Raw genomic sequence first — 26,070 nt, 5'->3', positions numbered from 1 at the left:
AGTTTGGCGGGGGGGGGGGGGTGGTGTCCCTCCCAGTTTGGAGAAGTTTCCTCCTAGTTTGCCCCCCCCCCCAAGTACCCTCACCCACGGGGGCTGGGGAGGGGACCCCGGGGGAGCCTCCTCAGCCCCCCCAGTGCTCCCAGTACCACCAGTATGCCCCCCAGTGCCACTGGCAGCGCCACCAGTAGCCCCCCCCGAATGGATCCAGGCGTCTGGGGGCTGGGAGGAGCCCTGGGGGCAACTGGGGCAACTGGGAGGGCAACTGGGGGGGTAACTGGGGCAACTGGGGGGTCTTTTGCTCTGGGGAGGGCAACTGGGGGGGTAACTGGGGCAACTGGGGGGTCTTTGGCTCTGGGGGGTGCAACTGGGGGGGCAACTGGGGCAACTGGGGGGTCTTTGGCTCTGGGGAGGGCAACTGGGGGGCTAACTGGGGCAACTGGGGGGTCTTTGGCTCTGGGGGGTGCAACTGGGGGGGCAACTGGGGCAACTGGGGTGTCTTTGGCTCTGGGGAGGGCAACTGGGGGGCTAACTGGGGCAACTGGGGGGTCTTTGGCTCTGGGGGGTGCAACTGGGGGGCTAACTGGGGCAACTGGGGGGTCTTTGGCTCTGGGGGGTGCAACTGGGGGGCTAACTGGGGCAACTGGGGGGTCTTTGGCTCTGGGGAGGGCAACTGGGGGGGTAACTGGGGCAACTGGGGGGTCTTTGGCTCTGGGGGGTGCAACTGGGGGGGCAACTGGGGGGTCTTCGGCTCTGGGGAGGGCAACTGGGGGGCTAACTGGGGCAACTGGGGCATCTTTGGCTCTGGGGAGGGCAACTGAGGGGGTAACTGGGGCAACTGGGGGGTTCTTGGCTCTGGGGGGTGCAGCTGGGGGGGTAACTGGGGCAACTGGGGGGTCTTTGGCTCTGGGGGGTGCTACTGGGGGGGTAACTGGGGGGGTAACTGCAGCAACTGGGGGGTTCTTGGCTTGTAGGGGGGCAACTGCAGGGGTAACTGGGACAGTAACTGGGGCAACTGGGGGGGCTCTGGGGGTTGGAGGGGCAACTGGGAGGTCACTGGCTTTGGAGGGTGCAACTGGGAGGGTAACTGGGGCAACTGGGGGGTCATTGACTTTGGGGCGGGCAGTTGAGGGGGCAACTGGGGGCAACTGGGATTTAGGGAGGGAAACTGGGGGGGCAGTTGGGGGGTTCCTGGAGGGGGAGGGGGCAGTTGAGGGGTCTCCAGCCCGGGGTGGGGCACTAGGGGGGTGCTGGGGAGTGGAGGGGGCAGTTTGGGGGTCCATATAAGGCCTTGGGGGGGGGGCTGGCTCTATAGGGGTCCCTGGGGTAAGGCTGGGGGTCCCAGGTCCTATGGGGGTCCCGGGAGTCGGGCTGGGGGTCCTGGGCTCTATAGGGGTCCCTGGGGTCAGGCTGGGGGTCCCCAAGTCTATAGGGGTCCCTGGGGTCATTCTGAGGGTCCCAGGTCCTATGGGGGTCCCCAAGTCTATAGGGGTCCCTGGGGTCATTCTGGGGGTCCCAGGTCCTATGGGGGTCCCCAAGTCTATAGGGGTCCCTGGGGTCATTCTGGGGGTCCCAGGTCCTATGGGGGTCCCCAAGTCTATAGGGGTCCCTGGGGTCATTCTGGGGGTCCCAGGTCCTATGGGGGTCCCCAAGTCTATAGGGGTCCCTGGGGTCATTCTGGGGGTCCCAGGTCCTATGGGGGTCCCCAAGTCTATAGGGGTCCCTGGGGTCAGGCTGGGGGTCCTGGGCTCTATAGGGGTCCCGGGAGTCAGGCTGGGGGTCCCCAAGTCTATAGGGGTCCCTGGGGTCAGGCTGGGGGTCCTGGGCTCTATAGGGGTCCCGGGAGTCAGGCTGGGGTTCCCCAAGTCTATAGGGGTCCCTGGAGTCAGGCTGGGGGTCCTGGGCTCTATAGGGGTCCCGGGAGTCAGGCTGGGGGTCCCCAAGTCTATAGGGGTCCCTGGGGTCAGGCTGGGGGTCCTGGGCTCTATAGGGGTCCCTGGGGTCGGTCTGGGGGTCCCCGTCCCTATAGGGGTCCATACCGGGGTCCCCATAGGCGTCCCAGGGTCTGGTCTGGGGGTCCCTGCCCCTACGGAGGCTCCCAGGCTCGGGGTCCTCATCTCCATAGGGGTCCGAGGGGGGCGTATAGGGGTCCCAGGGCTCCCTTTCGGGGTCCTCGTCCCCATAGGGGTCCATATAGGGGTCCCCATAGATGTCGGGGTCCCAAGGCTCCGTTTCGGGGTCCCACGGTCCTGTGTTGGGGTCCTCATCCCCATAGGGGCGGGCCAGGGATGTATAGGGACCCCCATAGGTGTCGGGGTCCTCCAGGTCCGTATAGGGGTCCCCATAGGTGTCGGGGTCCTCGTCCCTATAAGGGTGGGCAGGGTCGGGGGGGGAGTCACCATACGCAGCGGGCACCAGTGGTGAGCTGGGCGAATCCTCGTGCGAATCCTCGTGCGAATCCTCCTGCGAGTCCCCCCGCGAGTCCTCGTGAAAAGCCTGGTGCCAAGGCGGTTGTGGATCCTGATCGCCGCCTCGGCGCAAGCCCTCGTGGAAACCCTCGTGCAAATCCTGGTGCCCATCTGGTCGCAAATCCTGGTGCAAATCCTGGTGCAAGTCCCCGTGCAATCCCTGCTGCCACGCCGGCTGCAACTCCTGCTGACTTCCTCGGTGCAAATCCTCGTGCAAACCCCGGTGCCTGTCTGGTCGCAAGTCCTGTTGCACGTCCTCGTGCAAATCCTGGTGCCAAGCCGGTCGCAAATCCTGATTGCTGTCTCGGCGCGAGTCCTCGTGCAAGTCCTCGTGCAAACCCTGCTGCCACGCCGGCTGCAAGTCCCACTGCCTACCTTGGTGCAAATTCTCGTGCAAACCCCGGTGCCTGTCTGGACTCAAATCCTGGTGCAAATCCTGGTGCAAACCCTGGTGCACATCCCCGTCCAGACCCTGGTGCCAAGCTGGTCGCAACTCTTCCTGCCTTCCTCGCTGCAAATCCTCGTGCAAACCCTCGTGCAAAGCGCGGTGCCCGTCCGGTTGCAGACCCTCCTGCAAATCCTCGCGCAAGTCCCCGTGCAAACCCTGCTGCCACGCCGGCTCCAACACCCGCTGCCTTCCTCGGCGCAAACCCTCGTGCGAACCCTCGTGCGAACCCTCGCGCGCGCCTCCTCGCTCCGTCGCCGCCCGCCGCCGCCCGTCCCGCCGCATCCCCGGGCGTCGCCAACCCTTCGGCCTCTTCCTCCGCCGTGCCCCCGGGCGCGACCCCTCGTGCGAGCCCTCGTGCGAACCCTCGTGCGAGGCCTGGTGCGAAGGGCGGGGGCGACGGGGGCGACAGGCGGCCCCGTCGGGCTGTAGGACGTAGCCGGGGTGACAGTGACAGGCGAAGCCGCCCTGGTGATTGAGGCACATGTGATGGCACACGGCGGCCGTGCGACACTCGTCCGTGTCCCCGCACCCGCCCGCGGCCCCCGGCACCGGCCCGAAGCCCAGGGGACAGGGTGGCACCGGGGCCACCCCCGCCACCCCCGCTGTCACCAGGGCCACCAGCGCCAGCATCTTCCTCCCTCCCTTCCTCCTCCTCCTCCTCCTCGGACACCGAGTGTGCAAGGACCAAAGCGGCCGGGGCTCCCCCACCCCCGCCCCCCCCCCTTCTTTTCCCCACCCCCCCCAAGGGCGGGGCCGCGGTGGGGCCACGCCCAGGGACCCGCTGGGTGGCTCGAGACAGCCCCACCCCCACCCAACAGGTCCAAGGCTCCCCACCCCCACCCCCACCCCACCCAGTGTTCCCAGTGCCGGGGCACCCTGACACCCCCCCCAGCACCCCAAACCCTCCCCCCCCCACACACACACACCCCCCAGGGCACCCTAAAACACCCCCCAGCGCCCCAAAAAACCCATAGAGCACCCCAAAACACCCATGGGGCACCCTAAAATACCCCCTCAGCACCCCAAAAACCCCATAGAGCACCCTAAACACCACCCCCAGCACCCCAAAACTCCCATGGGGCACCCTGACACCCCCTCAGCACCCCAAAAACCCCATGGGACACCCTAAAACACCCCCCCAGCACCCCAAAACTCCCATGGGGCACCCTGACACCCCCCCAGCACCCCAAAAACCCCATAAAGCACCCTAAACCACCACCCCCAGCACCCCAAAACTCGCACGGGGCACACTGACCCCCCCTCAGCACCCCAAAAACCCCATAGAGCACCCTAAACACCACCCCCAGCACCCCAAAACTCCCATGGGGCGCCCTGACACCCCCTCAGCACCCCAAAAACCCCATAGAGCACCCTAAACACCACCCCCAGCACCCCAAAACTCCCATGGGGCACCCTGACACCCCCCCAGCACCCCAAAAACCCCATAAAGCACCCTAAACCACCACCCCCAGCACCCCAAAACTCGCACGGGGCACACTGACCCCCCCTCAGCACCCCAAAAACCCCATAGAGCACCCTAAACACCACCCCCAGCACCCCAAAACTCCCATGGGGCGCCCTGACACTCCCTCAGCACCCCAAAAACCCCATAGAGCACCCTAAACACCACCCCCAGCACCCCAAAACTCCCATGGGGCACCCTGACACCCCCTCAGCACCCCAAAAACCCCATGGGACACCCTAAAACACCCCCCAGCACCCCAAAAACCCCATAAAGCACCCTAAACACCACCCCCAGCACCCCAAAACTCCCATGGGGCACCCTGACACCCCCCCAGCACCCCAAAAACCCCATGGGACACCCTAAAACACCCCCCCAGCACCCCAAAACTCCCATGGGGCACCCTGACACCCCCCCAGCACCCCAAAAACCCCATAAAGCACCCTAAACCACCACCCCCAGCACCCCAAAACTCACACGGGGCACACTGACCCCCCCTCAGCACCCCAAAAACCCCATAGAGCACCCTAAACCACCACCCCCAGCACCCCAAAACTCCCATGGGGCACCCTGACCCCCCCTCAGCACCCCAAAAACCCCATAGAGCACCCTAAACCACCCCCCCAGCACCCCCAAAACCCGGGTCCCCAATTCCTGCTGCCCCATAGATGGGGGGCTGCCCCCCAAGTGGGTGCCTACCCCCCCCCCCCCACCCCCAGGTGCTGGTGCTGCCCAAGAGTCGTCGCTGCTGAGCTGTCACCGCGTCACCCGTGTGTCACCGTGACGCCTGTCACCAGTGTCACCCCCCCCACACCCTGTCACCCGTGTCCGTGTCCCCCCCCACCCCACACCCCCCCCCCCCAGGGTGCTGCAGCTGCGTGGACGAGACCTGGTGGGGGTGGGGACTTTATTGGGGGGTGACAATGGGGGAGGGGGGGTGTGTAACAATAGGGGGGGTGCCACGCGTGACGGGGGGGGGGTGCCACGCGTGTCCCCCCCCTCAGGGCAGCGGCCCCACGGTGCCGTAGAGCCGGGCCAGGGATCGGCTGAGGGACGGACCCAGGTTCCTGCGGGGGGGGGGGGGGCAGGTGAGCACCCTGCTGTGGGGGGACCCCCACAGGTGACGGGGGATCCCCCGTGGGGGGGTGGGGGTGGGGGGGTGTCTCACCGCTGCAGGGGGCCGCACCGGATGGTGCTGAGCAGGGTCTCGCGCTGCCGGGGGTCGGTGCAGTCGTTGTAGGCGGCCATGAGGCTGGGGGGGGGGGGGGTATTGGGGGGGGGGCCCACACCCCCACACCCCCGGGTCCCCATCCCCCACCCCAGGAGTTTGGGGGGGGGCAGGTCCCGCCCTGGGGGACCCAGGTGGCCGCTGAACCCCGGGGGGTGTCCCAGCCCCCCCCCCCCCCCAAGCACCCCCCGGCCCCTCTGTACCCTCTCGTTCCCCAACCCCCCCCCCCGTACCCCCCTCGTGCTCCCCGACCCCCCCCGTACCCCACTAATCTCACCCAAACCCCCCAGCCCCCCCCATACCCTTCCATTCCCCGGCCCCCCCAGCCCCCCTGTACCCCCTAACCCCCCCATACTCCCCCAAGCCCCCCAACCCCCCCCCGTACCCCACTAATCTCCCCCAAACCCCCCCTGTATCCCCCCGTACCCCCTAACCCCCCCCACCCCCTCAATTCCCCGGCCCCCCCAGCCCCCCCGTTCCCCCCCAAGCCCCCTCAACCCCCCCCCCCGTACCCCACTAATCCCCCCCAGCCCCCCCGGACCCCCTAACCCCCCCCACCCCCCCGGACCCCTCCATTCCCCGGCTCCCCCCAGCCCCCCCGTACCCCGCTAGCCCCCCCATACCCCCCCAACCCTCCCCCAAACCCCCCCTGTACCCCCTAACCTGCCCCGCCCCCCCATAACTCCTCCATTCCCCTGCCCCCCCGTTCCCCCAAACCCCCCCTGTACCCCTTAATCCCCCCAGCCCCCCTGTACCCCCTAACCCCCCCAGACCCCAAAGCCCCCCTGTCCCCCCAAACCCCCCCTGTACCCCCTAACCCCCCCAGACCCCAAAACCCCCCTGTACCCCCTAACCCCCCAGTCCCCCCTGTCCCCCCAAACCCTCCCTGTACCCCCTAACCTCCCCAGCCCCCCTGTTCCCCCAAACCCCCCCGTACCCCCTAACCCCCCCAGCCCCCCAAACCCCCCCTGTACCCCTTAATGCCCCCAGCCCCCCCGTACCCCCTAACCCCCCCAGCCCCCCAAACCCCCCCTGTACCTCCTAACCCCCCGGTACCCCCTCACCCCCCCTGTTCCCCCTAACCCCCCCAGCCCCCCCAGCCCCCCAAACCCCCCCTGTACCCCCAAACCCCCCCGGACCTGGCGGGGGTGGGGAAGCGGCGCAGGATGGCGGCCGCCCTCCCCCCGCTGAGCCCCCCCAGCTGCAGCAGCTGCCGCGCGAAAACGTCCCCCACGGTCTGTGCCTGGGGGGGGGTGGGGGGGGGCACCCCAAAATATCCCGGACTTCAACCCCTCCGGGCTGCTCCGGGCCCCCCAGGACCTGCCCTGCTCCCCCCCCCCCAGCCCCTCTGCTCCCCCCAGGATCCCCCCAGCCCCCCCCCCCAAGGACCCCCTTAGCCCCCCTTTGGGGACCCCCCCCCCGAGACCCCCCCGGTCCCCCCTTTGGGGACCCCCAGCCCCCCCCAGATCCCCCTGGGGCCCCCCCAGCCCCCCTTTGGGGACCCCCTGCCCCCCCTAGGACCCCCTTCGCCCCCCCTTAGCCTCCCCAGCCCCCCTTTGGGGACCCCCAGCCCCCCCCAGATCCCTCTGGGGCCCCCCCAGCCCCCCTTTGGGGACCCCCTGTCCCCCTAGGACCCCCTTTGCCCCCCCTTTGGGGACCCCCACCCCCCCCCCCCGAGACCCCCCCCCGGCCCCCCTTTTGGGACCCCCAGCCCCCCCCCCGATCCCCCCGAGGCCCCCCCAGCTCCCCTTTGGGGACCCCCACACCCCCCCCCCCGAGACCCCCCCCGGCCCCCCTTTGGGGACCCCCAGCCCCCCCCTAGGACCCCCTTAGCCCCCCCCCGGGCCCCCCCACCTGGTTCTTGCCCCCCCCCGAGCGCAGGCGCTGGAAGGGCAGGAGGGCGCAGGGAGCCCCGGGGGGTTCGGGGGGGCCCCGGCCGGCCACGTCCCCCCACCACGCCCGCAGCACCCGGCCCTGGGTGGGGGTGGGGGGGGAACACGGGTCAGTGGGGACACAGGGACCCCCCCATCACCCCAATGACCCCCCCCCCCCGTGTCCCCATGTCCCCCCCATCCCCCATGTGCCCCCCCATCCCCGCCACCCCCCTGTCCCCCCACCCCCTGTCCCCCCGTGTCCCCCCCAACCCCCGTGTGCCCCCCCCATGTGTCCCCCCCCCCACCCCCGTGTCCGCACCCCGTAGCGGCGCCGCAGCTGCTCCCCCAGCACCCCCAAATACGCGGCCGATTCCCGGGGTCCCCCCGTTCGCTTCACGAAAAAACCGTCCACCACCTGCGGGACACGGGGGTTCCCTGAGCCCCCCCACCCCCATGGGACCCCCCCCCCACCCATGGGACACCATCACCACCACCCCCCCCGAACTCCCCTCCCCCTCACTGGGGTGCCCCCAAACCCCGGGGTCCCCTTGGGGGGGGGGGGTCACTCAGGTGAGGGTGCCTGAGGGGTGCTGGGGGCGTCTCTGGGGGTCCCAGGGGTGCTGGGGGGGGGGGGGTCCCGTGGGTGCTAAGGGGGGGGGTCTCAGGGGGGGTCCCATGGGTGCTGGGGGGGGTCCCATAGGGTCCCATGGGTGCAGGGTGGCCCCAGGGCATCCCAGGGGTCCCAAGGGCTCCCCAGGGTGCCAGGGGGGTCCCCATGGGTGCTGGGGGGGGGTCCCATGGGTGACCAGGTTGTCTCGTGGGTGCCAGGGGGTCCCTGGGGATGCTGGGGGGTCCCGTGGGTGCCAAGGGGTCCCATGGGTGCCTGGGGGGGGGTCCCTGGGGGTGCCGGGGGGGTCTCATGGGTGCCCGGGGGGTCTCGTGGGTGCCAGGGGATCCCATGGGTGCTGGGGGGTCCCATGGGTGCCCAGGGGGTCTCATGGGTGCTGGGGGGTCCCATGGGTGCCCGGGGGGTCTTGTGGATGCCAGGGGGGTCTCATGGGTGCTGGGGGGTCCCATGGGTGCCCAGGGGGGTCCCGTGGGTGCTGGGGGGTCCCGTGGGTGCTCGGGGGGGTCTCGTGGATGCCCGGGGGGGTCCCGGGGGTGCCCGGCAGGTCTCGTGGGTGCCAGGGGGTCCCGTGGGTGCCGGGGGGTGCCGGGGGTACCTGGGTGCTGGCGGCCGCCTGGCGCAGGATGGGGAGGGGGAGGGGCAGCCGCTCGCCCCGCCCCGGCTCCTCCAGCAGGTAAACGGGGTGACGCAGCCCACAGCGCCCCAGCCGGAACTGGGGACCCCGGGGCACCCCGTTACACCCCGTTACACCCCGGGGCCCCCCGGGGCCCCCCGGGGCACCCCGTTACACCCAGTTACACCCCAGGCCCCGTTACGACCAGTGCCTCCCGTTACACCCAGTTACACCCAGTTACACCCCGTGCCCCCCTGTAGCCCCCAGTTATGACCAGTCCCTCCCAGTGCCCCCCAGACTCTTCCAGTCTTCTCCCAGTCCCTCCCACTCCTCCCTAGTCCCTCTCAGTTCCCCCCAAACCCCTCCCAGTTCCTCCCAGTCTCCTCCCAGTTCCTCCCAGTCCCCTCCCACTACTTCCTAGTCCCTCCCAGTCCCTCCCAAACCCCTCCCAGTTTCTCCCAGTTCCCCCAGTCCCCTCCCAGTGCCCCCCAGTCCCCTCCCAGTGCCATCCCAGACCCCTCGCAGTCCTTCCCAGTCCCCTCCCAGTTCCTCCCAGTCCTCTCCCGCTACTCCCTGGTCCCTCCCAGTCCCCCCCAAACCCCTCCCAGTCCCTCCCAGTCCCCTCCCACTACTTCCTAGTCCCTCCCAGTCCCTCCCAAACCCCTACCAGTTCCCCCCAGTCCCCTCCCAGTTTCTCCCAGTACCCCCAGTCCCCTCCCAGTGCCCCCCAGTCCCCTCCCAGTTCCTCCCAGGTCCCCTCCCAGTACCTCCCACTGCCTCCCAGTCCCTCCTAGTCCCCTCCCACTACTCCCTGGTGCCTCCCAGTCCCTCCCAGTCCCCTCCCACTACTTCCCAGTCCCTCCCAAGCCCCTCCCAGTTCCCCCCAGTCCCCTCCCAGTTCCTCCCAGTCCTCTCCCACTACTCCCTGGTCCCTCCCAGTCCCCCCCAAACCCCTCCCAGTCCCTCCCAGTCCCCTCCCACTACTTCCTAGTCCCTCCCAGTCCCTCCCAAACCCCTACCAGTTCCCCCCAGTCCCCTCCCAGTTTCTCCCAGTACCCCCAGTCCCCTCCCAGTGCCCCCCAGTCCCCTCCCAGTTCCTCCCAGTTCCCCTCCCAGTACCTCCCACTGCCCCCCAGTCCCTCCCAGTCCCCTCCCACTACTCCCTGGTCCCTCCCAGTCCCTCCCAGTCCCCTCCCACTACTTCCCAGTCCCTCCCAAGCCCCTCCCAGTTCCCCCCAGTCCCCTCCCAGTCCCTCCCAGGTCCCCTCCCAGTGCCCCCCCAGTCCCACCTTCTGCTCCCGGTACCGCCCGTCGCTCAGGCTGTTGCCCAGATCCGCCGCCGCCTTCCGCTCCACCACCACGTCCAGCACCAGCTCCCGGGGGGGGCGCCCTGGGGGCGGGGCCAGCGCATGGTCACACCCCCTTGGCCCCACCCACAGAGCCAGGCCCCGCCCACAGCCCCGCCCACACACCAGAGCTCACGGTGGGGTGTGCTAGGGGGCGGGGCCAGGGCCTGACCCCGCCCACCACAGGGGCGGGGCCAGCACTTGGCCCCTCCCCTGAGTTCTTCCAAAGTCTATAGGGCGGTGACAGTGCCTGGCCCCGCCCCCAGCTCCATAGAGGTGGAGTCAATTCTTTGGCCCCGCCCCCAAACCGTACTCCCACCCACAGGCCCCGCCCATCGAGCCTGGTCCCGCCCACATCCCCCCTCACCCTTCCTCTGTGAGGGTGGAGCCAGCACCTTGCCCCGCCCCCAAGCACCACACCCAGCAATTAGCCCCGCCCTCCCCAGCTCTTCCACGAGGTGCCATGGGGGCGTGGTCAGCGCTTGGCCCCGCCCCAACCCCTCCAAGCTCCGCCCCCTCCCCACCTCTATTCAAGCCCCGTCCCCTCCCTTGGCCACGCCCACCCCCATAGCCACGCCCACCTGGGGGCGGGTCCTTCTCACGGGCCACCCAGAGGAAATCCCCGACGTGGAGGCGACGCAGGAGCAGGGGGACGCGGCCCCGCAGCAACGCCGGCACCCGGCCCCCCCCGGCCCCCCGGCTGCGGGACAGCGGGGACCCATCACCGGGGGGGACACAGAGGGGGGGGGACGTGGGGGGGGAGGGACAGGGGGACATGGGAGGGGGACACGGGGGAGGGACACGGGGGGGACAGGGGGACGTGGTGGGGGACACAGGGGGGGACAGCGGGGACCTGTCACCGGGGGGGGACATGGAGGGGGGGGACAGGGGGACACGGGGGGGGGACACCTTGGGAGGGGACAGGGGGACAGCGGGGACCCATCACCGGGGGGGACACGGAGGGGGGGACAAGGGGACACGGGGAGAGGGGGACACGGGGGGGGAGGGACAGGGGGACATGGGGGGGGACGACATGGGGGGGACAGCGGGGACCTGCTGCTGGGGGGGACACGGGGGGGGGACAGGGGGACACGGGGAGGGGGGACGCGGGGGGGACAGCGGGGACCCATTGCTGGGGGGGACACGGGGGGGACACCTTGGGAGGGGACAGGGGGACATGGGGGGGGGGACACAGGGGGGACAGCGGGGACCCATCACCGGGGGGGAACAGGGGGACACGGGGATGGGGGGACACGGGGGGGGACAGCGAGGACCCGTCACCGGGGGTGACATGGAGTGGGGGGGACACGGAGCGGGGGGGACACCTTGGGAGGGGACAGGGGGACACAGGGGACGACGACATGTGGGGGGACAGTGGGGACGTCTCACCGGGGGGGGGACACGGGGGGGACACACACCTTGGGAGGGGATGGGGACACAGGGAGGAGGGGACATGGGGGGGGACAGGGGGACATGGGGGGGCACACGGGGGGGACAGCGGGGACCTGTCACTGGGGGGCATATGGGGGGGGACACCTTGGGAGGGGACAGGGGGACATGGGGGGGGACAGCAGGGACCCACCACCGGGGGGGGCATATGGGGGGGTGACAGGGGGAGGGGGACATGGGGGGGGGAGAGTGGGGACCCATCACCGGGGGGGACACCCTGGGGGGGGGGTGATGACAACGCCATGGGGGGACAGAGGGACACCTCAGGGGACACACACACACACCCCTGGGAGGGGGACGGGGGGTTCCTGTGGAGGGGACTGGGGGGCCGGGGGGAATGGGCAGGGACATCCCAGGGGGGAACAGGGGGATCCCCGGGGGGTGGGTGGGGACCCTGGCCGGGGGGGGGGACAGGCACACCCCAGGATGGGGACAGGAAGGAGGAGGGGACAGACACCCGTTGGCCTCGGTGATGTCAGCGCAGAGGATGATGTCAAACTCGCCGGGTTTCAGCTCAAACTCCACCTCGGGGTCAGACCTGGGGGGGGGGGGGCAGGATCCAGGTATCCGTGTGACACCACCCCTCCCCCAGGGAACCCACCCCTTTCCCCCCCGGGGGGGGACCCAGGTGGCCAGGACTCACAGGGGGGAGGGGGGTGGGGGGGTCTCCTCCCCCCCCAGCAGCTCCACCGACACTTGGGGCGGGGCTTCCAGGGCAGCCGCAGCCAATCGTTGGGCCAGGATTTGACCTCGTGGGGTCAGCGAGTACCTGGGGGGGGGGGGGGAGAGGGAGGAGGGGGTGACCAGGGGGGTTCCTGGGGGGGCACCCAGGTGTCCAGGGTGGGGGGGGACACCCGGTGTCCGGGCATACCAGGGGGGGCGGCCACTCCGCTGCAGCAGGTCCCGGCGGAGGAGGGTGCCCAGAGCCCCTCCGGGGGCTGCCTGTGGCGGGGGGGGGGACGGGACGACACGACACGACGACATGCCATGTCACCCCCTCCCCCAGCACCCTCGGGGGGGTCAGATGGGACCCACGAGGGGGGGGAGGGGCAGGTCTGGATGGTGGAAGCATGTAGGTGCTGGTACCACCTGCTCCCTGTTCACTCTGGTCCCTACTGATGGTTCTTACCAAGGTCAAGGGTCGGTCGCAGAGGGGCTGGGCCTGCTGCAGAAGCTCCGCCTCTGGGAGGGGCTCTGAGCTCTGGGGGTGGGGGCTTCAGGTGAGGCCGGGGGGCGGGGGGGGCTCAGGCATCCTGGCCCCGCCTCCGGGGGTCGCGGGTGCCTCGGTTTTACCTTGTGCAGGGTCAGCAGGAGGGCGTGGGCCCCCGAGCGGGGGAGGGGCCGGTAGTCACGGGGGGGGCGGTGCTGTTGGGGGGGGGGGAGGGGTGAGAGACTTGGGGGGGGGGGGGGATGGGGACACCCAGGCGTGCGGGCTGGGGGAGGGGTGATGATGATACTCACTGAGGGTGGGGCCAAGGGGGTCTCCGGGCCCCTCCCCCCAGCGGGGGGGCTAGGGGGAAGGCCTTGCTCTGGGGGAGGGGGGTGTCGGTATGCAAATCAGCATGCAAATCAGCACATAGATCGTTATGCAAACCAGGCCCATTGGATCTGTGGGCAACCTGGCCCCGCCCACCCAGCCCCTCCCCACCCATAAGGCTCCACCCCCACAGGCTCCACCCCCCACAGGCTCCCCCCCACAGGCTCCACCCCCCACAGGCTCCCCCCCCACAGGCTCCACCCCCCACAGGCTCCACCCCCCACAGGCTCCACCCCCCCACAGGCTCCACCCCCCACAGTCCCAGCCAGGGGGTGCTGAGGCCACGCCCACACCTGACCCCACCCACTCCTGAGGCACCACCCACCACAGGCAACAGCCATTCCCGAGGGCCACGCCCACTGCTAGCCACGCCCACTCCTCCGAGGCCCCGCCCACTCACACAGTGCTTGTGGAGACCAGTGTCCTCCCCCCAAGCCCCGCCCCCTCTCCCATGCCCCGCCCACCCCTCACCACCCCTGCAGACATTGGTGAGGACAGCAGCAGCAACCGCCGCGGTTGGTGCCCTCCCCCAAGCCCCGCCCCTTTCCCCACAAGCCCCGCCCACCGGCGCGGTGCTGGCGCAGGCGCAGATCGAGGCGGCGGCAGAGGGTGGGGCCGAAATGCTGCAGCACGGCGGCCGCCCGCCCCGAGCGCAGGGGCAGCGGGTACCGGGCCAGCGAGCGCAGCGCCTGGGGAGGGAGAGGGGAACGACAACGAGTGGGACACCACCCACCCACCCACCCCATCCCGGATACGTGGGTCCCCACCGCTCCCACCCGTGGGGCCCGATCCCGCTAACGCACCCGCTCGTAGGCGCCTCTCGCCATGGTCCCGGCGGCCTCGTCCCGCCACTCCCGGAGCCAACGGGTGAAGAGAGGGTTAGGGGGGGAGCGAGGACGGCGGCGGCGGCGGCGGGAGAGGGGAGCGGAGGCCTCCGGCATGGCGGCGGCAGAGAGGGGGGAACAGCTCCGCCGGGAACTCCCGCCGCCGGCACAGCTGCGACCTCTGACCCGGAAGTGCCTTTCTACGCGATGCGGCCGCTCTAGGCCACCGGGAGGACTCGCTCGACTGCTTTGGAGGACTTCACACACCCCACACACCCCCCACCCACAATTGCCCCCCCCCGGAACCGGCTCCAGCACAGCAAAACTTTTATTGTTTAGAAAACTCTTTTACAAACAAATTTGGGGGGGGGGACACCCCCAAAATAACACAAATTTCCCCCCGTGGGGGGGGGACACCCCAAAAATCCCCCCCTTCCTCGTGGGGGGAGGGACAATATCAGCGCAGTCCTGGGGGGAGGGGAGGGGGGCACCCCCACACACCCCACCCCACCCCCCATGCACCGCTGGGCAGTTTTGGGGTGATGGGAGGGGAGGCAGCACCCCGAGACACCCCCAACAGGGATGGTTTGGGGGGGAGAGGAAGGGGGGGCACCCCAGAATGGGGTTGGGGGGGAGGGGAAGGGGGGTGCACCCCAAAATGGAGTTGGGGGAGGTCCCCAATCCCGGGGGGGAGGGGGGATGGCAGCACCACAGTTTGGGGGGGTGGGGGGAGCAAGGCTGGTGTGATGTGGGTGGAACCCCTGGTTTGCTGGGGATGGGGAAGGGTTTGGGGTGCTGGGGAGGGGGGGGTGCCGGTGGGGGGGGGAGTATTGGGGTGCCGGGGTGCAGGGGGGATGGGGGGGCTCAGAGGAAGGCGTCGCACCACTCGCGCAAGCAGCCGGCGCAGTCCCGTGACTGTTTGGCGTTGGCCCCGCACGTCTCCTTCAGCCACTCGCGGAAAAGCTCCTCGTCCTTGCGCAGCACCAGGAACTGCCCCAGCACCACGTAGGCCTGGGGGGACACACACACACACACAACAAGGGGGGTGGGGGGGTCACCCCTGTGTCCCCGAGTGTGTGTCCATGTCCCCAAAGGCAGCCCTGTGTTGACACATGCCGCACACACGCACGCCCCCCGGGGATGGGGTTGTCCCGATCGCTCTCTCCCCCAAATCCCTGATGTCGCCCCCATCGCTTTTGGGACACACACACACACACACCCCCCCGCACCTGCAGGGACCTCCTGGGGTCCCCCCCACCCCCTTAGGGACATCACTGTCCCCTTAGGGACCCCCCCACCCGCCCTGGGGACACCCCTATCCCATTTTGGACAGCCCCACCCTACTGGGGACCTCTCTGAGGACCCCCCCCCACCCCCTTAAGAACACTCCTATCCCATGGGTGACACCCCCACCCCCCTGGAGACACCCTCACCCTCCTGGGGACACCCTTGGGGACACCCCCACCCCCCTGGGGACCCCCCTATCCGCTTAGGGACACTCCTATCCCATGGGTGACACCCCCTGGGGACCCCCCTATCCTCTTAGGGACACCACTGTTCCCTTAAGGAGACCCCCACCCCCTTTGGGGACACCCTTATCCCATTGGGGACACCCCCACCCCCCTGGAGACCCCCCTGGGGACACCCCCATCCTCTTAGGGACATCACTGTCCCCTTAGGGACACCCCCACCCCCCCTGGGGACCCCCCTATCCCCTCAGGGACACCCCCACTCCCCTGGAGACCCCCCCCGGGGACACCCCTATCCCCTCAGGGACACCTCCACACTCCCCCCCAGACACCTCCCGGGGCGACCCCCCGTCCCCACGGCACCCCCCTCTCCACCGGGCGGGGTGTCCCCGTGTGTCCCGTCCCGTGTGTCGTCCCCCCCCGCACCTTATCGAAGCCCTTCTCCTCCAGCTTCTTGCCCAAGACGTCCCCGATCCCGGCCAACGTCCCAACCGGTTTCTCCCCCATCGGTTCAGCCACAAAGTCCCGGTGTTTCTGCGACGTCGAGGACATGGCGCCTGTGGGGACACGGGGACGGTGAAGGCCGCGACACCCACCCGGGGCTACGGCGTGGGGGGGGGGGGGGGGGGGAGCGCGGACACGGGGATCCCGCGGGAACGGTCCCGGTCTTGGGTCTTGGGGTTGGGTCTTGGGGGGGGGCGGCTCGGGGACCCCCCTGGGGACACCGGGGACCCCCCCGGGACCCCCCCGCCCCTCACCGCCCCCTCCCGCCGCTCTCAACCGCCGCTCCCGCCTCAGGCCTCAGCCGCCGCTGCGTGCGCCTGCGTCCTGACGTCACTTCCGGCGGGGGGGGCCCGCACACACAGAGAGGACGGTGGCCGCCGAGTACCATAGAGAGGAGAGACGGAGCGGCCGCTCGAAGAGGAAGGGAAGCGAGCCGCTCTAGGGCGAGTGGCGGGGGCATAGAGAGCGGAGGGGACCGGGCGTCTTCGGGGGTGTGTCGTGTCCGCGCGTCCCCCTCGTTCCTCCCGGCATTTCCCCACCCCCTGAGCGTTGCCCAGGCCCCCCGCCCCCCTCATCCCACCCGATTCTTCCCAGAGGATCTTCAAAGAGGCCAAAACCGGCGACGTTGGCCCAATATCGGTGCAAAATAAGCGGGGTTTTTTATTAAATTCATGGGGTTGGAGGGGGGGGGAAAGATTTGGGGTGAAAAAAGGGAGATCTTAGGGCAAAACCGGGAGATTTGGGGCATAAAAAAACCCCAAAAGGCTCAAAAATTCACAATAAAATAGACAAATCGCACTAAACCGCCTGAAATTCCTAGCGTGGATTTGGGAGAATTTGGGAATACAATTACGGGGGGGGGGATAGCCCCGCCCCCTTCATGCATATGGATGAGCTGTGGCAGGGCAGCAGCACCGCAGTCCTGTGGGCCCCGCCCATTATGCAAATCACCTCGGCGATACTCCGCCCCCTATGCAAATAGCACCGCCAAGCACCCGTCGTTGCGGTGCGGCCCCGCCCCGTATGCAAATTAAGCCCGACGGGCTCCGCCCATCACACAAACATCCCGCCGCTAGGCCACGCCCCCTCCAGGCAATTGGCTGAGCGGTGGCAGCGCGGCCACGCCCCGTATGCAAATCAAGCCCGGCGGGCCACACCCCCTTCATTCAAGAGTCACTTCAGAACATGTTCCCACGGGGGGGGGGGGGGCATGCGAGAAATTGGGGGGCCCCACACTTCCCATCGCCCCCCCATTTTGTGCCTCCTCCCATTTTGTGCCCCCCTGCACCCCCATTCTCCCCCCCCGCCATTTTGTTTCCCCCCCCCCCCCTCTCGTGCCCCCCACCCTCCATTTTTGGGGCACCCCCTAAGAATTTGGGGTTTTCCTCGCACACCGGGTAACTCCCTTTATTCGGGGTACACCCCCCCCCTTGGGGGGAATAATGCCTCAGCCCTGCTTTGGGGGCCCCCCATTTTTGGAGGGACCCCCAAAATCAATTGGGGGTGCAGGGGGGGACCCCAACCCGCACCCCCCCCACCCGCCCTCAGGCCTCCTCCTCGCTCAGCAGCATGTTGGGGATCCCCTTGGAAATGGGGAACCGGCGCCCCGAGTCCGGGCACTGCAGGACCCCCTCCAGCACCTCCACCTGGGGGGGGGGGAAAGAAGGTCAGCGGGGGCCCCCTGGGTTTTGGAGACACCCCACCCCGGGTTTTAGGGATCCCCCCTGGGTTTTAGGGACCCCCCCACAGGTTTTGGGGACCCCCCCTCACCTCCAGCAGGACGTGGTGCACCCGCCGCAGGAAGGGCTCGTCCGCCTCGTAGTCAGGGGCGGGTTCGGGGGGCAGCTCCGAGGGGTGCCCCAACTTCGCGGGGGGGGGGGGGGGGGGGGAGGTGAGGGTTAGGGGGGGCTGTGGGACCCCCACAATATCCCCCCTGCCCTGGGGGGGGGTGTGGACCCCCCCAGAATTGCTTTCCCCCCCCAAACCAACTCTTCATTGTAGACTCCCCCCAAACCAAAGACCCCCCCAAACAGAGACTCCACCCCCAAAGCCACGGCCCCACCCCACCCAACCTCTGGACCCCCCAAAACCAAGAACCCCCAAATCAGGACACACACCCCCCCCCAACCACAGCTCCCTGAAACCAGCCTCCCCGGAGCCCCCCCAAAACCAGGAACATCCCCCGCCCCCCAAACCAGCCCCTCCTCCACCGGAGCCCCACTCGGGACCCCCAAACCGGACCCCCCCCCCAAACCGGGGCGCCCCCGAATCCCCCTAAACCGGAGCCCCCCCCCCGGTCCCCCAGACCAGGACCCCCCCAAAGCGAAGCTCCCTGAAACCAGCCCCTCCTCCACCGGAGCCCCGCCCGGGACCCCCAAACCGCCGCTCCCCCCCCCCCAAAACCAGGGCGCCCCCGAGCCCCCCCAAAACCGGAGCCCCCCCCCTCCCCACTCACGCTCTCGGCCGCCTCCAGCAGCGCGGCCCAGCGCAGCCGCGGCACCAGCCGCGCTACGAAGGCGGCGTTGAACGGTACCGGCCGCACACGAACCTCCGAGGCCTACGGGAGGGAAACGGGCCGGTTACCGGAGAGGGGCGGAACCAGCGGAGAGGGGGCGTAGCTTAACGGGGCGGGGCCTGGCTGAGGAAAGCGAGGCCTACCCGGAAAAAACCGGGGACTACTCGGTGAAGGCGGGGCCTAATCGGTAGGGGGTGTAGATTTCTCCGGGAGGGGCGTGGCCCGCCCGGTAAGGGGGCGTAACCGTACCTGGATTTGCAGGGGGAAGCCGCCACCGGGCCGGAGGCCGCGGACGTGGGAGCTGAGCAGGTTGTGGGTCAGCAGCTTCATCCCGCTACGGCCGCCGCTTCCGCTTTCCGGTGCGCGTCACTTCCGGAGGAAGGAGGCGGGGAAGGCGCCTGCGCGGTGCATGAGTATTGCTGAAAGGGGGGGGGGGCGGGGCCGTTGCCGAGGCAACGCTGGGTCTTGATTGGCGGGACCTGGGGCGGAGGGGGCAGAGACGGGGGCGTGGCCTGGGGCGAGGGGCGTGGCTAGTCGGTGCCGGGGGGGCGGGGGGGGGGGGCACCCTGGGAGACACTGAGGGTCCAGATGCTGCTGCCCACCCAGAGGGACCCCCAAAACCACCTGGAAGCCTCCCCCCCAAATTGCCCCCTCACCCCCCCAAGTCCAGTTGGGGGCCAGCTATGGGGTCTGGGACACCTCTCCCCCCAGCCCCCCAAACCCCAAGTCACCCCCAAACTTTCAGCCGACTCCACCCCCCCCCAAACCCTGGGGAGGGGGGGAGCCCACTCAGACATCCCCCCCCACAACCTCCCCCCCACCCCGAGATGGAGGCAAAGGCAGGGGCACAAATGCAGCTCATTTATTGGGGGGGGGGAGGGGGGGGGGGGATACAGACATGGACACACAACAGTGAACCCCAAACCCCCCCCAGGGACAAGGGGGGACACCCCACCCCAGGGACTGAGATTAGTGCCAAGGGCCACCCCCAAAATGGAGTGTAGAGGGGGGGAAGGGACCCCCCCAAAGCCCCAGGGGAATGGGGGGGCACCTCCAAAATGGGACTGGGGGGGGGGGGGATGAGAGCCCCTGAAAATGGGGAACTGGGTGTTGGGGGGGTGTAAGGCCACACACAGGTGCTGTAGGTGCCCCCCAGATTCTGATGGGTGCTGGGGTTGGTGGGTCCCCTTGTCCTGTGGGTGCTGAGGTGGGCGGGGTGGGGGACACACCATGCTCCTGCCCCACAGATGCCGTGGGGCAGGGCGGGCGCTATGGGGTGTAGGGGAAGCTGATCAGCAGCCCCTCGTAGGGCAGGAGCTCGAGGGCCCCCAAGTCGACATGAGGATCCTGGGGGAGGGGGCGGTGGGTGCTGAGGCGCAGGGTGGCCTGGGAGGGCAGGCGGGAGTCCTTCAGGGCCAGCTCGGTGATGCGCTGTCCTCCGGGATTCAGAACCACCAGGAACCGCTCGCTCTGGTCCCAGCTCCGCAGAAAAATGGCAGCCCGGTCAGAGGGGATGGCCTCCGCCTCCCCCAGCGACAGCGACCGCTCCCGCACCCGCAGGGCACCCAGGCGACGGCACAGCTCCAGCCGCTGCGCCTGCGGGGAGAGAGGGGTTAACGGTGGCGGGAAGGGGGGGGGGGTCACCGCTGAGACCAGGCCCCTTTAAGGACAAAACGGGGTGTTGCCCCTTTAACGATGCACCCTGAACCATCACCCTTTTAAGGATACACTCTGGAGCATTGCCCTTTTAAGAATAACCCCTGTTGTGTTGCCCCTTTAAGAACCAGCCTGTTGTGTCCCCTCTTTAAGAACCAGCCCCAGGGTATTGCCCTTATAAGGACATGACCTGTGCCCTTGCCCATTTAAAAAAAACACACGCTGCCCGTTGGGGGGGGGGGGGGAGGCAGGGAGGGCGGCCCCACACCCTGGGATATTGCCGCTTTAAGACCATGCCATCAAGGCAGAGCTCTGCCCCCTTAGGGGTGTCGGGCAAGGACACGCCCCCCTCCCTGGACACGCCCCCCTCCCCGGACACGCCCCCCTCCCCGGACACGCCCCCCTCCCCGGACACGCCCCCCTCCCCGGACACGCCCCCCTCCCCGGACACGCCCCCTTTAAGGGCGACTGGGACATTGCTCTTTTAAGGACACCCCCCTGCCCATTAGCAAAGCCCCGCCCCTTCCCCAAACCCCGCCCCCTCACCCCGCCCACCTCGGTGCTGTTCTCCTCCTCCTGGATCCTCTCCACCACGTCCCAGGGCATCGGGGTCAGCTGGGGGTCAGAGGACAGGGGGAGGTCAGAGGGCACGACCCCCCCAACCCCAGCACCCCCAAATCCACACACACACACACCCCCCCCACCCCCGTTACCTGCCCGGGGTCCCCGGGGGGGTCGGTCAGGCCCAGTTCGTCACCATAGCTGAGAACGGGGGTCCCGGGGAGGGCGGCCCAGAGCAGGAGCAGGCGTTGTGGGGCGCGGGGGGGGCTCAGCCCGGCCAGGTGCTGCCAGGGGGACCCCACCTGGGGGGGGGGGAGGGGAGAGGGGGGTCATCACACCCCTCCCCCATCCGCGGATCCTCGGGGGAGGGGGGCATGGGGGGGTGGGGCACAGAGAGGGGTTTGGGGGGGGGGGGGCAAGGGGAGTTGGGGGCAGGGGGAGGGCTTGGGGGCACGAGGGGGGTTTGGGGGTGCAGGGGTTTGGGGGCACAGGGGGGTTTTGGGGGGGGAGTAGTTGGGGGGCAGGGGGAGGGCTTGGGGGGCAGAGAAAGGGGTTGGGAGCACAAGGGGGGTTTGGGGTGCAGGGGGGTTGGGGAGCAGGGGGCACAAAGGAGGGTTTTGGGGTGCAGGGGGGCTGGGGGGCAGAGAGGGGTGTTTCGGGGTGCAGGGGGGTGAGAGGCAGATAAAGGGGTTGGGGGCACAAGGGGGGTTTGGGGGGCACAAAGGAGGGTTTGGGGAGCAGGGGGAGTTGGGGAGCAGGGGGCACAAAGGAGGGTTTTGGGGTGCAGGGAGAGTTGGGGGGCACAAAGAGGGGTTTTGGGGTGTAAAGGGCAGGGCACGAGGGGGTGGTTGGGGGGCAGACGGGGGGGTTTTGGGGTGACTCATGCTCCAGGCCAGGGGGGTTTTGGGGTGCGGGGGCTTGGGATGCAGAGAGGGGGGTTGGGGGGTCACGATGAGGATTTTGGGGTGACTCACACTCCAGGCCGGGGGAGGTTGGGGTGCAAAAAGGGGGTTTGGGGCAACTCACGCTCCAGATCATGAAGATTGAGGAACAAAAAGTTTGGGGGGGACACGAGAGGGGTTTTGGGGTGACTCACACTCCAGGCCAGGGGAACTTTGGGGCGCAGGAAGTTCAGGAGTTGGGGGGCGAGGGTTTCGGGGGGGGGGTCAGGGCCCAGCGCCTCCAGGAAGGGCCCCAGCACCAGCCCCAGCCCCGAGGAGTTGAGCAGCTCCAGCAGCCTGGGGGGGTCCTGCAGGCGGGTGCCCCCCATCAGCACCCTAAAAAATAGGAAGAGGGGGAGAACGTGTGTGTGAACAGAGTTGGGGGGGGCCCATGGGTGCCCCCCTTCCCCCAGCAGCACCCTGTGGGGGAGCACCCAGGTTTGGGGGGGGGGGGCGGGGGGGGAGGTGACAAACCTGGGGACGCCGTCAGAGCTGTGCTGCTCCGTCAGGTTCCTCCACTCGGCCACCACCGAGGGCTGGGGGGGGGGGGGAAAGGGGGGGTCACCCCATGGCACCCCACAGATCCCACCCCACGGCGCCCCGCAGCACCCCACAGATCCCACCCCATGGCACCCCTGATGTTGGGGGGGCAAAGATCGTGCTGTAGCACCCCTCATTCCTTCCTTGGACCCCCCAGCCCCCCATTCCTGCCCCCCATTCCCACCCCCCCAGATCCGCCCCCCAAGCCCCCCATTTCTGCTCCCCAGATCCCCCCTCAGCCCCTTATTCCTGCCCCCCCATTTCTGCCCCCCAGGTCCCCCCCCAGCCCCCTATTCCTGCCCCCCCCATTTCTGCTCCCCAGATCCCCCCCCAGCCCCCTATTCCTGCCCCCCAAGTCCCCCCCCAAGCCCTCCATTTCTGCCCCCAGCCCCCCATTCCTGCCCCCCCCCGGTGTCCCCCCCCCCAGCTCCCCATTCCTGTCCCCCAATCCCTTCCCCAGCCCCCCACTCCTGCCCCCCACACCCCCCCCATTCCTGCCCCCCCAATCCCTCCCTCAGCCCCCCCAATCCTGTCCCCCCACCATTCCAGCACCCCAGGTCACCCCCCATTCCTGCCCCCCCAATCCCTCCCCAACCCCCCCCCATTCCTGCCCCCCAGGCCACTCCCCCACTCCTGCCCCCTCATCCCCTCGTGTGTCCCCCCCCCCCCAGCCCCCCATTCCTGCCCCCCAAATCCCCCCCCTACCTGCAGCTCCTCGATGCCGTCCAGGAAGAAGCCGGCCACGCCGCGCTCCAGCCACACGCTCAGCGCCCGCTGCGGGGGGGATTGGGGGGGGGGGGGTGCGTGGGGGTCAGCACTCTGCTCCACAGCACATCACCCCCATCCCCCCCCCCCCCACGGCTGCCTCATGACACCCCCCCACCCCACAACCGCCCCGCCCCCCCCCAAAACTGTCCCCCAAATCTCCCACACCCCATAACTGCCCCCCTCCTACCCCACGCCCACACCCCCCCCCCTCGCCGTGGGGTGCCCCACACACCTTGACCTTCTCCTGCAACCCGAAATTCTTGGCCACGTTCTCCCCGAACCAGGTCTGGTTCCCCAAATAATTGGGGGTCAAATCCAGGATCACTTGCAGTCCTGGGGGGCGCAACGGGGGAGAGGGGGTGTCAGGGCACCCCCAAACCCCCCCGAGACACCCCCCCCTCCAGACATTTGGGGTCTCCCCTAATTTTGGGGTATCCCCCCCTTTTGCACCCCCACCCCGTGTCTCCCCCAATACCTCGCAGCACTGCGATCCCCTCCCTGTTTTTAGGGTATCCCCCACATTTGGGGATCCCCCCACCCTGTTATCAAGGTCCTACCCTTCTCCCCAAGTTTTGGGGTGGCCCCCAACCAGTTTTGGGGTGCCCCTCACCCTTCTTCTTGGCAGCCTGCAGAAGATCAGCGAAATCCTGGAGGGAGCCCAGCAGCGGGTCCAGCTGCTCCAGGGACAAGTTTTCGGGGTCCTCCGAGGTTTGGGGGTGCAGCGGCCCCAGCACCAGCCCCCGCATCTGCAGCCCCGCCACGTGGTCCAGCCGCTCCGCCACGCCTGGGGTGGGGGGGAAGAGAGGGTGAACCCCAATTCTGAACCCCGCAGGGTACCCCAAAATAATTCTGGGGTCCCAACACCCCCCCCAGGGGTCCCCCAAAGGCCCCCCCAGGACCCCAACCCCCTCCCCCAGGGACCCCCAAATTCCACATGAAGGGGGTTGTACCCTGATTCTCCCCCCCCAGTGCTCCCCAAAATGCTCATGGTGACCCCAACACCCCCAGGGGTCCCCAAAAATGCTCCCTGGGGCCCCCCATTCTCCTTCAGCCCCCCCCAAAATGCTCCTGGGGACCCCAACACCCCCAGGGGTTCTCCAAAAGCCCCCCAGAGGATCCTAACCCCCCCCAGCTGCCTCCTGACCCCTAAAACCCCTGGGACCACCAAGATCCCCCCGGGCCCCCCCAAAACACCTCCCAGGTCTGAAGGAACCAAGAACCCCTAAATTCCTCTCCCAGGTTTGAGGGGGTCCCCTAAAACCACCCCCGGCCCCCCAAAACAGCTTTGGGGTGGAGGGAGCCCCCAAACCCAGCCCCCCACCCCTCTCAACTTGAGAATTTCCCTTGAGAGGGACAGGGGGCTCTTACCAGAATTTGGGGAACCCTCCCCAAAACCACAGGTCCCCCCCAAAGCGCGGGGAGGGGGAACCCAAATGCTGAGTCACTGCCCCCCCCCCATGGCTGATGAAACCGCTGGGGCAGCACGTGGGGCCTTTTTATTTGGGGGGGATCACTAATTTGGCGGCCCCCGCCCCAAAAAAATGGGTCCCTTGGGGATCCCCCAACCGTTGGGGGGTTATGGGGGGGTCCCCACTTCTTGTCCCCCCTCCCCAAAAAACCCTCGGTCCCTTCAGGGGGGTGGGGGTGATAATTGGTGGAAGATCCCCACCCCACATGCCTGGGGACAAGATTTGGGGGTACAGGGGGGCTCCCACTACCCCCCACCCCAACACCAGGGTCCCCTTAGGGGGGGATCCCCAACACGGGAGCACGTCCCCCCTCAAAACATCCCAAAACCCCTCCTCCCCCCCCTAACCCCCTCTCACCTTTCAAATCCTTGGCAAAGGGGCCGGGGGGGGCCCGATAGAGCCCCCCAAGTTCCCACCAGGCGCGGGGGGGCAGAGGGCGACATCGGGGGGCTCGGGCGACAATGGCGGCGGCGGCCCCCAACATCCCCAGCCATCCCAGCCAGAAAAGGAGGAGGAGGATGGTCCGAGCCTTCGCCCAGGCGGGGGCCCCCGCCGCCTGCAGCAATTCCTCTTTCCCCAAGCCCGTAAATTTACAACCCCCCAAATTTTCACCCCCTCCTAATTCTTCATCTTGGGGGATTTTCACCAGCCCATTTTTTTCACCAATTTGGGGGGGCACGGGATCGGGCCGGGGGTGACCAGGGTCCCCCCTTTCTTCATCCTCTGCCGCCGCCGCCATCGGTTGTTTCTCGGCTTCCAGCGTCGACAACTCCAGGTCGCGGGGGGGGGACTCGGCGTCCGCCTCCATGGTCTGGGGGGGGAAGAGGAAGAGCACCCCAAAAGATTTAAAGGGACTAGGAGGTTCTCCTGCACCCCAAGAATCCCCCTGAGTACCACAATACCCTCAGGGGGCCCTAAAACCCCCCCAGAGGCCCACCCAGGGCACCCCAATACCCCTAAGTGACCCTGAACGCCCCCCCCCACAGGGCACCCCAATCTATTTAAAGGGCCCTGAACACCCCCCCCCCCAGAGCACCCTAATATTCCTCAAGAGACCCTGAAACCCCCGCAGGCCCCCCCAATACCCTTCAGGAGACCCTGAACCCCCCCCAGAGCACCTCAATACCCCTAAGGGACTCTGAAACCCCCCCAGGGCACTCCAATATCCCTCAGGAGACCCTGACGATCCCCCCCCCCTCCCCAGAGCACCCCAATACCCTCAGGAAGGCCCCCAAGGCCCCCTACAGCCCCAGACACCCCCCAGGGCCCCCCAATACCTTTTGTAGGAGCTCTAGGATCTTCCCTGCAGCTCAACAACCCCCTGAGCACCCTAATAACCGTAAGAGAGCCCCCAAAGACCTGCCAGGTACCCCAAAACCCCCCAGAAGCCTCCGCTACCTGCGCTGCCTCGCCGCTGACTGAACTAACGATCGGGCGGGGCGGGGCGCCGCCTTTTATACCCCGCTCGCGCCACGCCCACTCCCGCCCTCGCCACGCCCCCCGCCCCGCCCCCGGCGCCGCTGAGGCGCGTGGCCTGGGCGGATCAAAGTGCACGAGGCGGGGGGGGGGGGTGGGGGGGGGTGGGGGTGGCCCCCGGTCTGGGCTCGAGGAGGGGGGAGGTAACAGAGGCCCCGCGGGAAATTTGGGGGGGTGGGGGGTGTCCCCGTTCCCTCCGCGCGGGGGGACCCCGAGTCTGCGGGTCTCGGCCCCTCTCCCGCCTCGGGGGGGGCCCCGCCACCCCCCGTCCAGTACAAGGTGTGTTCCCCCCCCCCC

The 26,070-nt window shown here is 68.9% G+C and overlaps 4 protein-coding genes across 5 annotated transcripts; all 4 read right to left on the bottom strand.

Annotated features, from left to right (window-relative positions):
- Nucleotides 1-5,263: 5,263 nt before the first annotated feature.
- Nucleotides 5,264-14,133, bottom strand: MUS81 (MUS81 structure-specific endonuclease subunit). Its single transcript, XM_054808377.1, has 15 exons — nt 13,854-14,133; nt 13,616-13,739; nt 12,975-13,042; nt 12,807-12,878; nt 12,643-12,714; nt 12,385-12,455; nt 12,157-12,282; nt 11,971-12,051; nt 10,646-10,764; nt 10,008-10,108; nt 8,701-8,817; nt 7,458-7,577; nt 6,743-6,846; nt 5,544-5,627; nt 5,264-5,442 (listed from the first exon to the last, which is right to left on the bottom strand). Exons 1-15 carry the CDS (start codon nt 13,989-13,991, stop codon nt 5,376-5,378), a joined length of 1,464 nt encoding a protein of 487 aa, XP_054664352.1. The 5' UTR covers nt 13,992-14,133; the 3' UTR covers nt 5,264-5,375.
- A 51-nt stretch (nt 14,134-14,184) lies between these two features.
- On the bottom strand, nt 14,185-17,710 carry BANF1 (BAF nuclear assembly factor 1). 2 transcript variants are annotated; one of them, XM_054808380.1, is made up of 3 exons: nt 17,618-17,710; nt 15,770-15,900; nt 14,185-14,885 (listed from the first exon to the last, which is right to left on the bottom strand). In XM_054808380.1, the coding sequence occupies exons 2-3, from the start codon at nt 15,893-15,895 to the stop codon at nt 14,739-14,741; spliced, it is 273 nt and encodes a 90-aa protein (XP_054664355.1). In that variant the 5' UTR covers nt 15,896-15,900; nt 17,618-17,710; the 3' UTR covers nt 14,185-14,738. The 2 variants fall into 2 exon arrangements, with proteins under 2 accessions (XP_054664355.1, XP_054664354.1); XM_054808379.1 differs by lacking the exon at nt 17,618-17,710 and adding an exon at nt 16,102-16,289.
- Nucleotides 16,482-18,746, bottom strand: TRMT112 (tRNA methyltransferase activator subunit 11-2). The gene is made up of 4 exons (XM_054808378.1): nt 18,612-18,746; nt 18,303-18,404; nt 17,618-17,710; nt 16,482-17,493 (listed from the first exon to the last, which is right to left on the bottom strand). Exons 1-4 carry the CDS (start codon nt 18,690-18,692, stop codon nt 17,392-17,394), a joined length of 378 nt encoding a protein of 125 aa, XP_054664353.1. The 5' UTR covers nt 18,693-18,746; the 3' UTR covers nt 16,482-17,391.
- A 462-nt stretch (nt 18,747-19,208) lies between these two features.
- SLC3A2 (solute carrier family 3 member 2) lies at nt 19,209-25,719 on the bottom strand. Its single transcript, XM_054808372.1, has 10 exons — nt 25,696-25,719; nt 24,655-25,108; nt 23,439-23,612; nt 23,061-23,161; nt 22,766-22,834; nt 21,995-22,056; nt 21,676-21,856; nt 20,732-20,881; nt 20,574-20,633; nt 19,209-19,958 (listed from the first exon to the last, which is right to left on the bottom strand). Exons 2-10 carry the CDS (start codon nt 25,103-25,105, stop codon nt 19,632-19,634), a joined length of 1,575 nt encoding a protein of 524 aa, XP_054664347.1. The 5' UTR covers nt 25,106-25,108; nt 25,696-25,719; the 3' UTR covers nt 19,209-19,631.
- Between the last annotated feature and the right edge of the window lie 351 nt (nt 25,720-26,070).

Source organism: Grus americana, chromosome 35, assembly GCF_028858705.1.
Source record: "Grus americana isolate bGruAme1 chromosome 35, bGruAme1.mat, whole genome shotgun sequence".
In the NCBI taxonomy this organism is placed as follows: domain Eukaryota; kingdom Metazoa; phylum Chordata; class Aves; order Gruiformes; family Gruidae; genus Grus; species Grus americana.
This window is presented reverse-complemented; position numbering and strand designations above follow the sequence as displayed.

What these genes read in the sequence shown, in the direction of transcription:
- MUS81 (XM_054808377.1), bottom strand. Translation starts at nt 13,991, where the DNA reads ATGCCGGAGGCCTCCGCTCCCCTCTCCCGCCGCCGCCGCCGCCGTCCT. An exon ending in GGCGGTACCGGGAGCAGAAG is followed by an intron (nt 8,818 to 10,007) that starts GTGGGACTGGGG and finishes CGGGGTCCCCAG; the next exon opens with TTCCGGCTGGGGCGCTGTGG. An exon ending in AGGCGGCCGCCAGCACCCAG is followed by an intron (nt 7,578 to 8,700) that starts GTACCCCCGGCA and finishes ACCCCCACCCAG; the next exon opens with GGCCGGGTGCTGCGGGCGTG.
- BANF1 (XM_054808380.1), bottom strand. Translation starts at nt 15,895, where the DNA reads ATGTCCTCGACGTCGCAGAAACACCGGGACTTTGTGGCTGAACCGATG. An exon ending in AGGAGAAGGGCTTCGATAAG is followed by an intron (nt 14,886 to 15,769) that starts GTGCGGGGGGGG and finishes GTGTCCCCCCAG; the next exon opens with GCCTACGTGGTGCTGGGGCA.
- TRMT112 (XM_054808378.1), bottom strand. Translation starts at nt 18,692, where the DNA reads ATGAAGCTGCTGACCCACAACCTGCTCAGCTCCCACGTCCGCGGCCTC. An exon ending in GCTTCCCCCTGCAAATCCAG is followed by an intron (nt 18,405 to 18,611) that starts GTACGGTTACGC and finishes TCCCTCCCGTAG; the next exon opens with GCCTCGGAGGTTCGTGTGCG. An exon ending in TGCTGGAGGCGGCCGAGAGC is followed by an intron (nt 17,711 to 18,302) that starts GTGAGTGGGGAG and finishes CCCCCCGCGAAG; the next exon opens with TTGGGGCACCCCTCGGAGCT.
- SLC3A2 (XM_054808372.1), bottom strand. Translation starts at nt 25,105, where the DNA reads ATGGAGGCGGACGCCGAGTCCCCCCCCCGCGACCTGGAGTTGTCGACG. An exon ending in AGCTCTGACGGCGTCCCCAG is followed by an intron (nt 21,857 to 21,994) that starts GTTTGTCACCTC and finishes CCTATTTTTTAG; the next exon opens with GGTGCTGATGGGGGGCACCC. An exon ending in AGGAGGAGAACAGCACCGAG is followed by an intron (nt 19,959 to 20,573) that starts GTGGGCGGGGTG and finishes CTCTCCCCGCAG; the next exon opens with GCGCAGCGGCTGGAGCTGTG.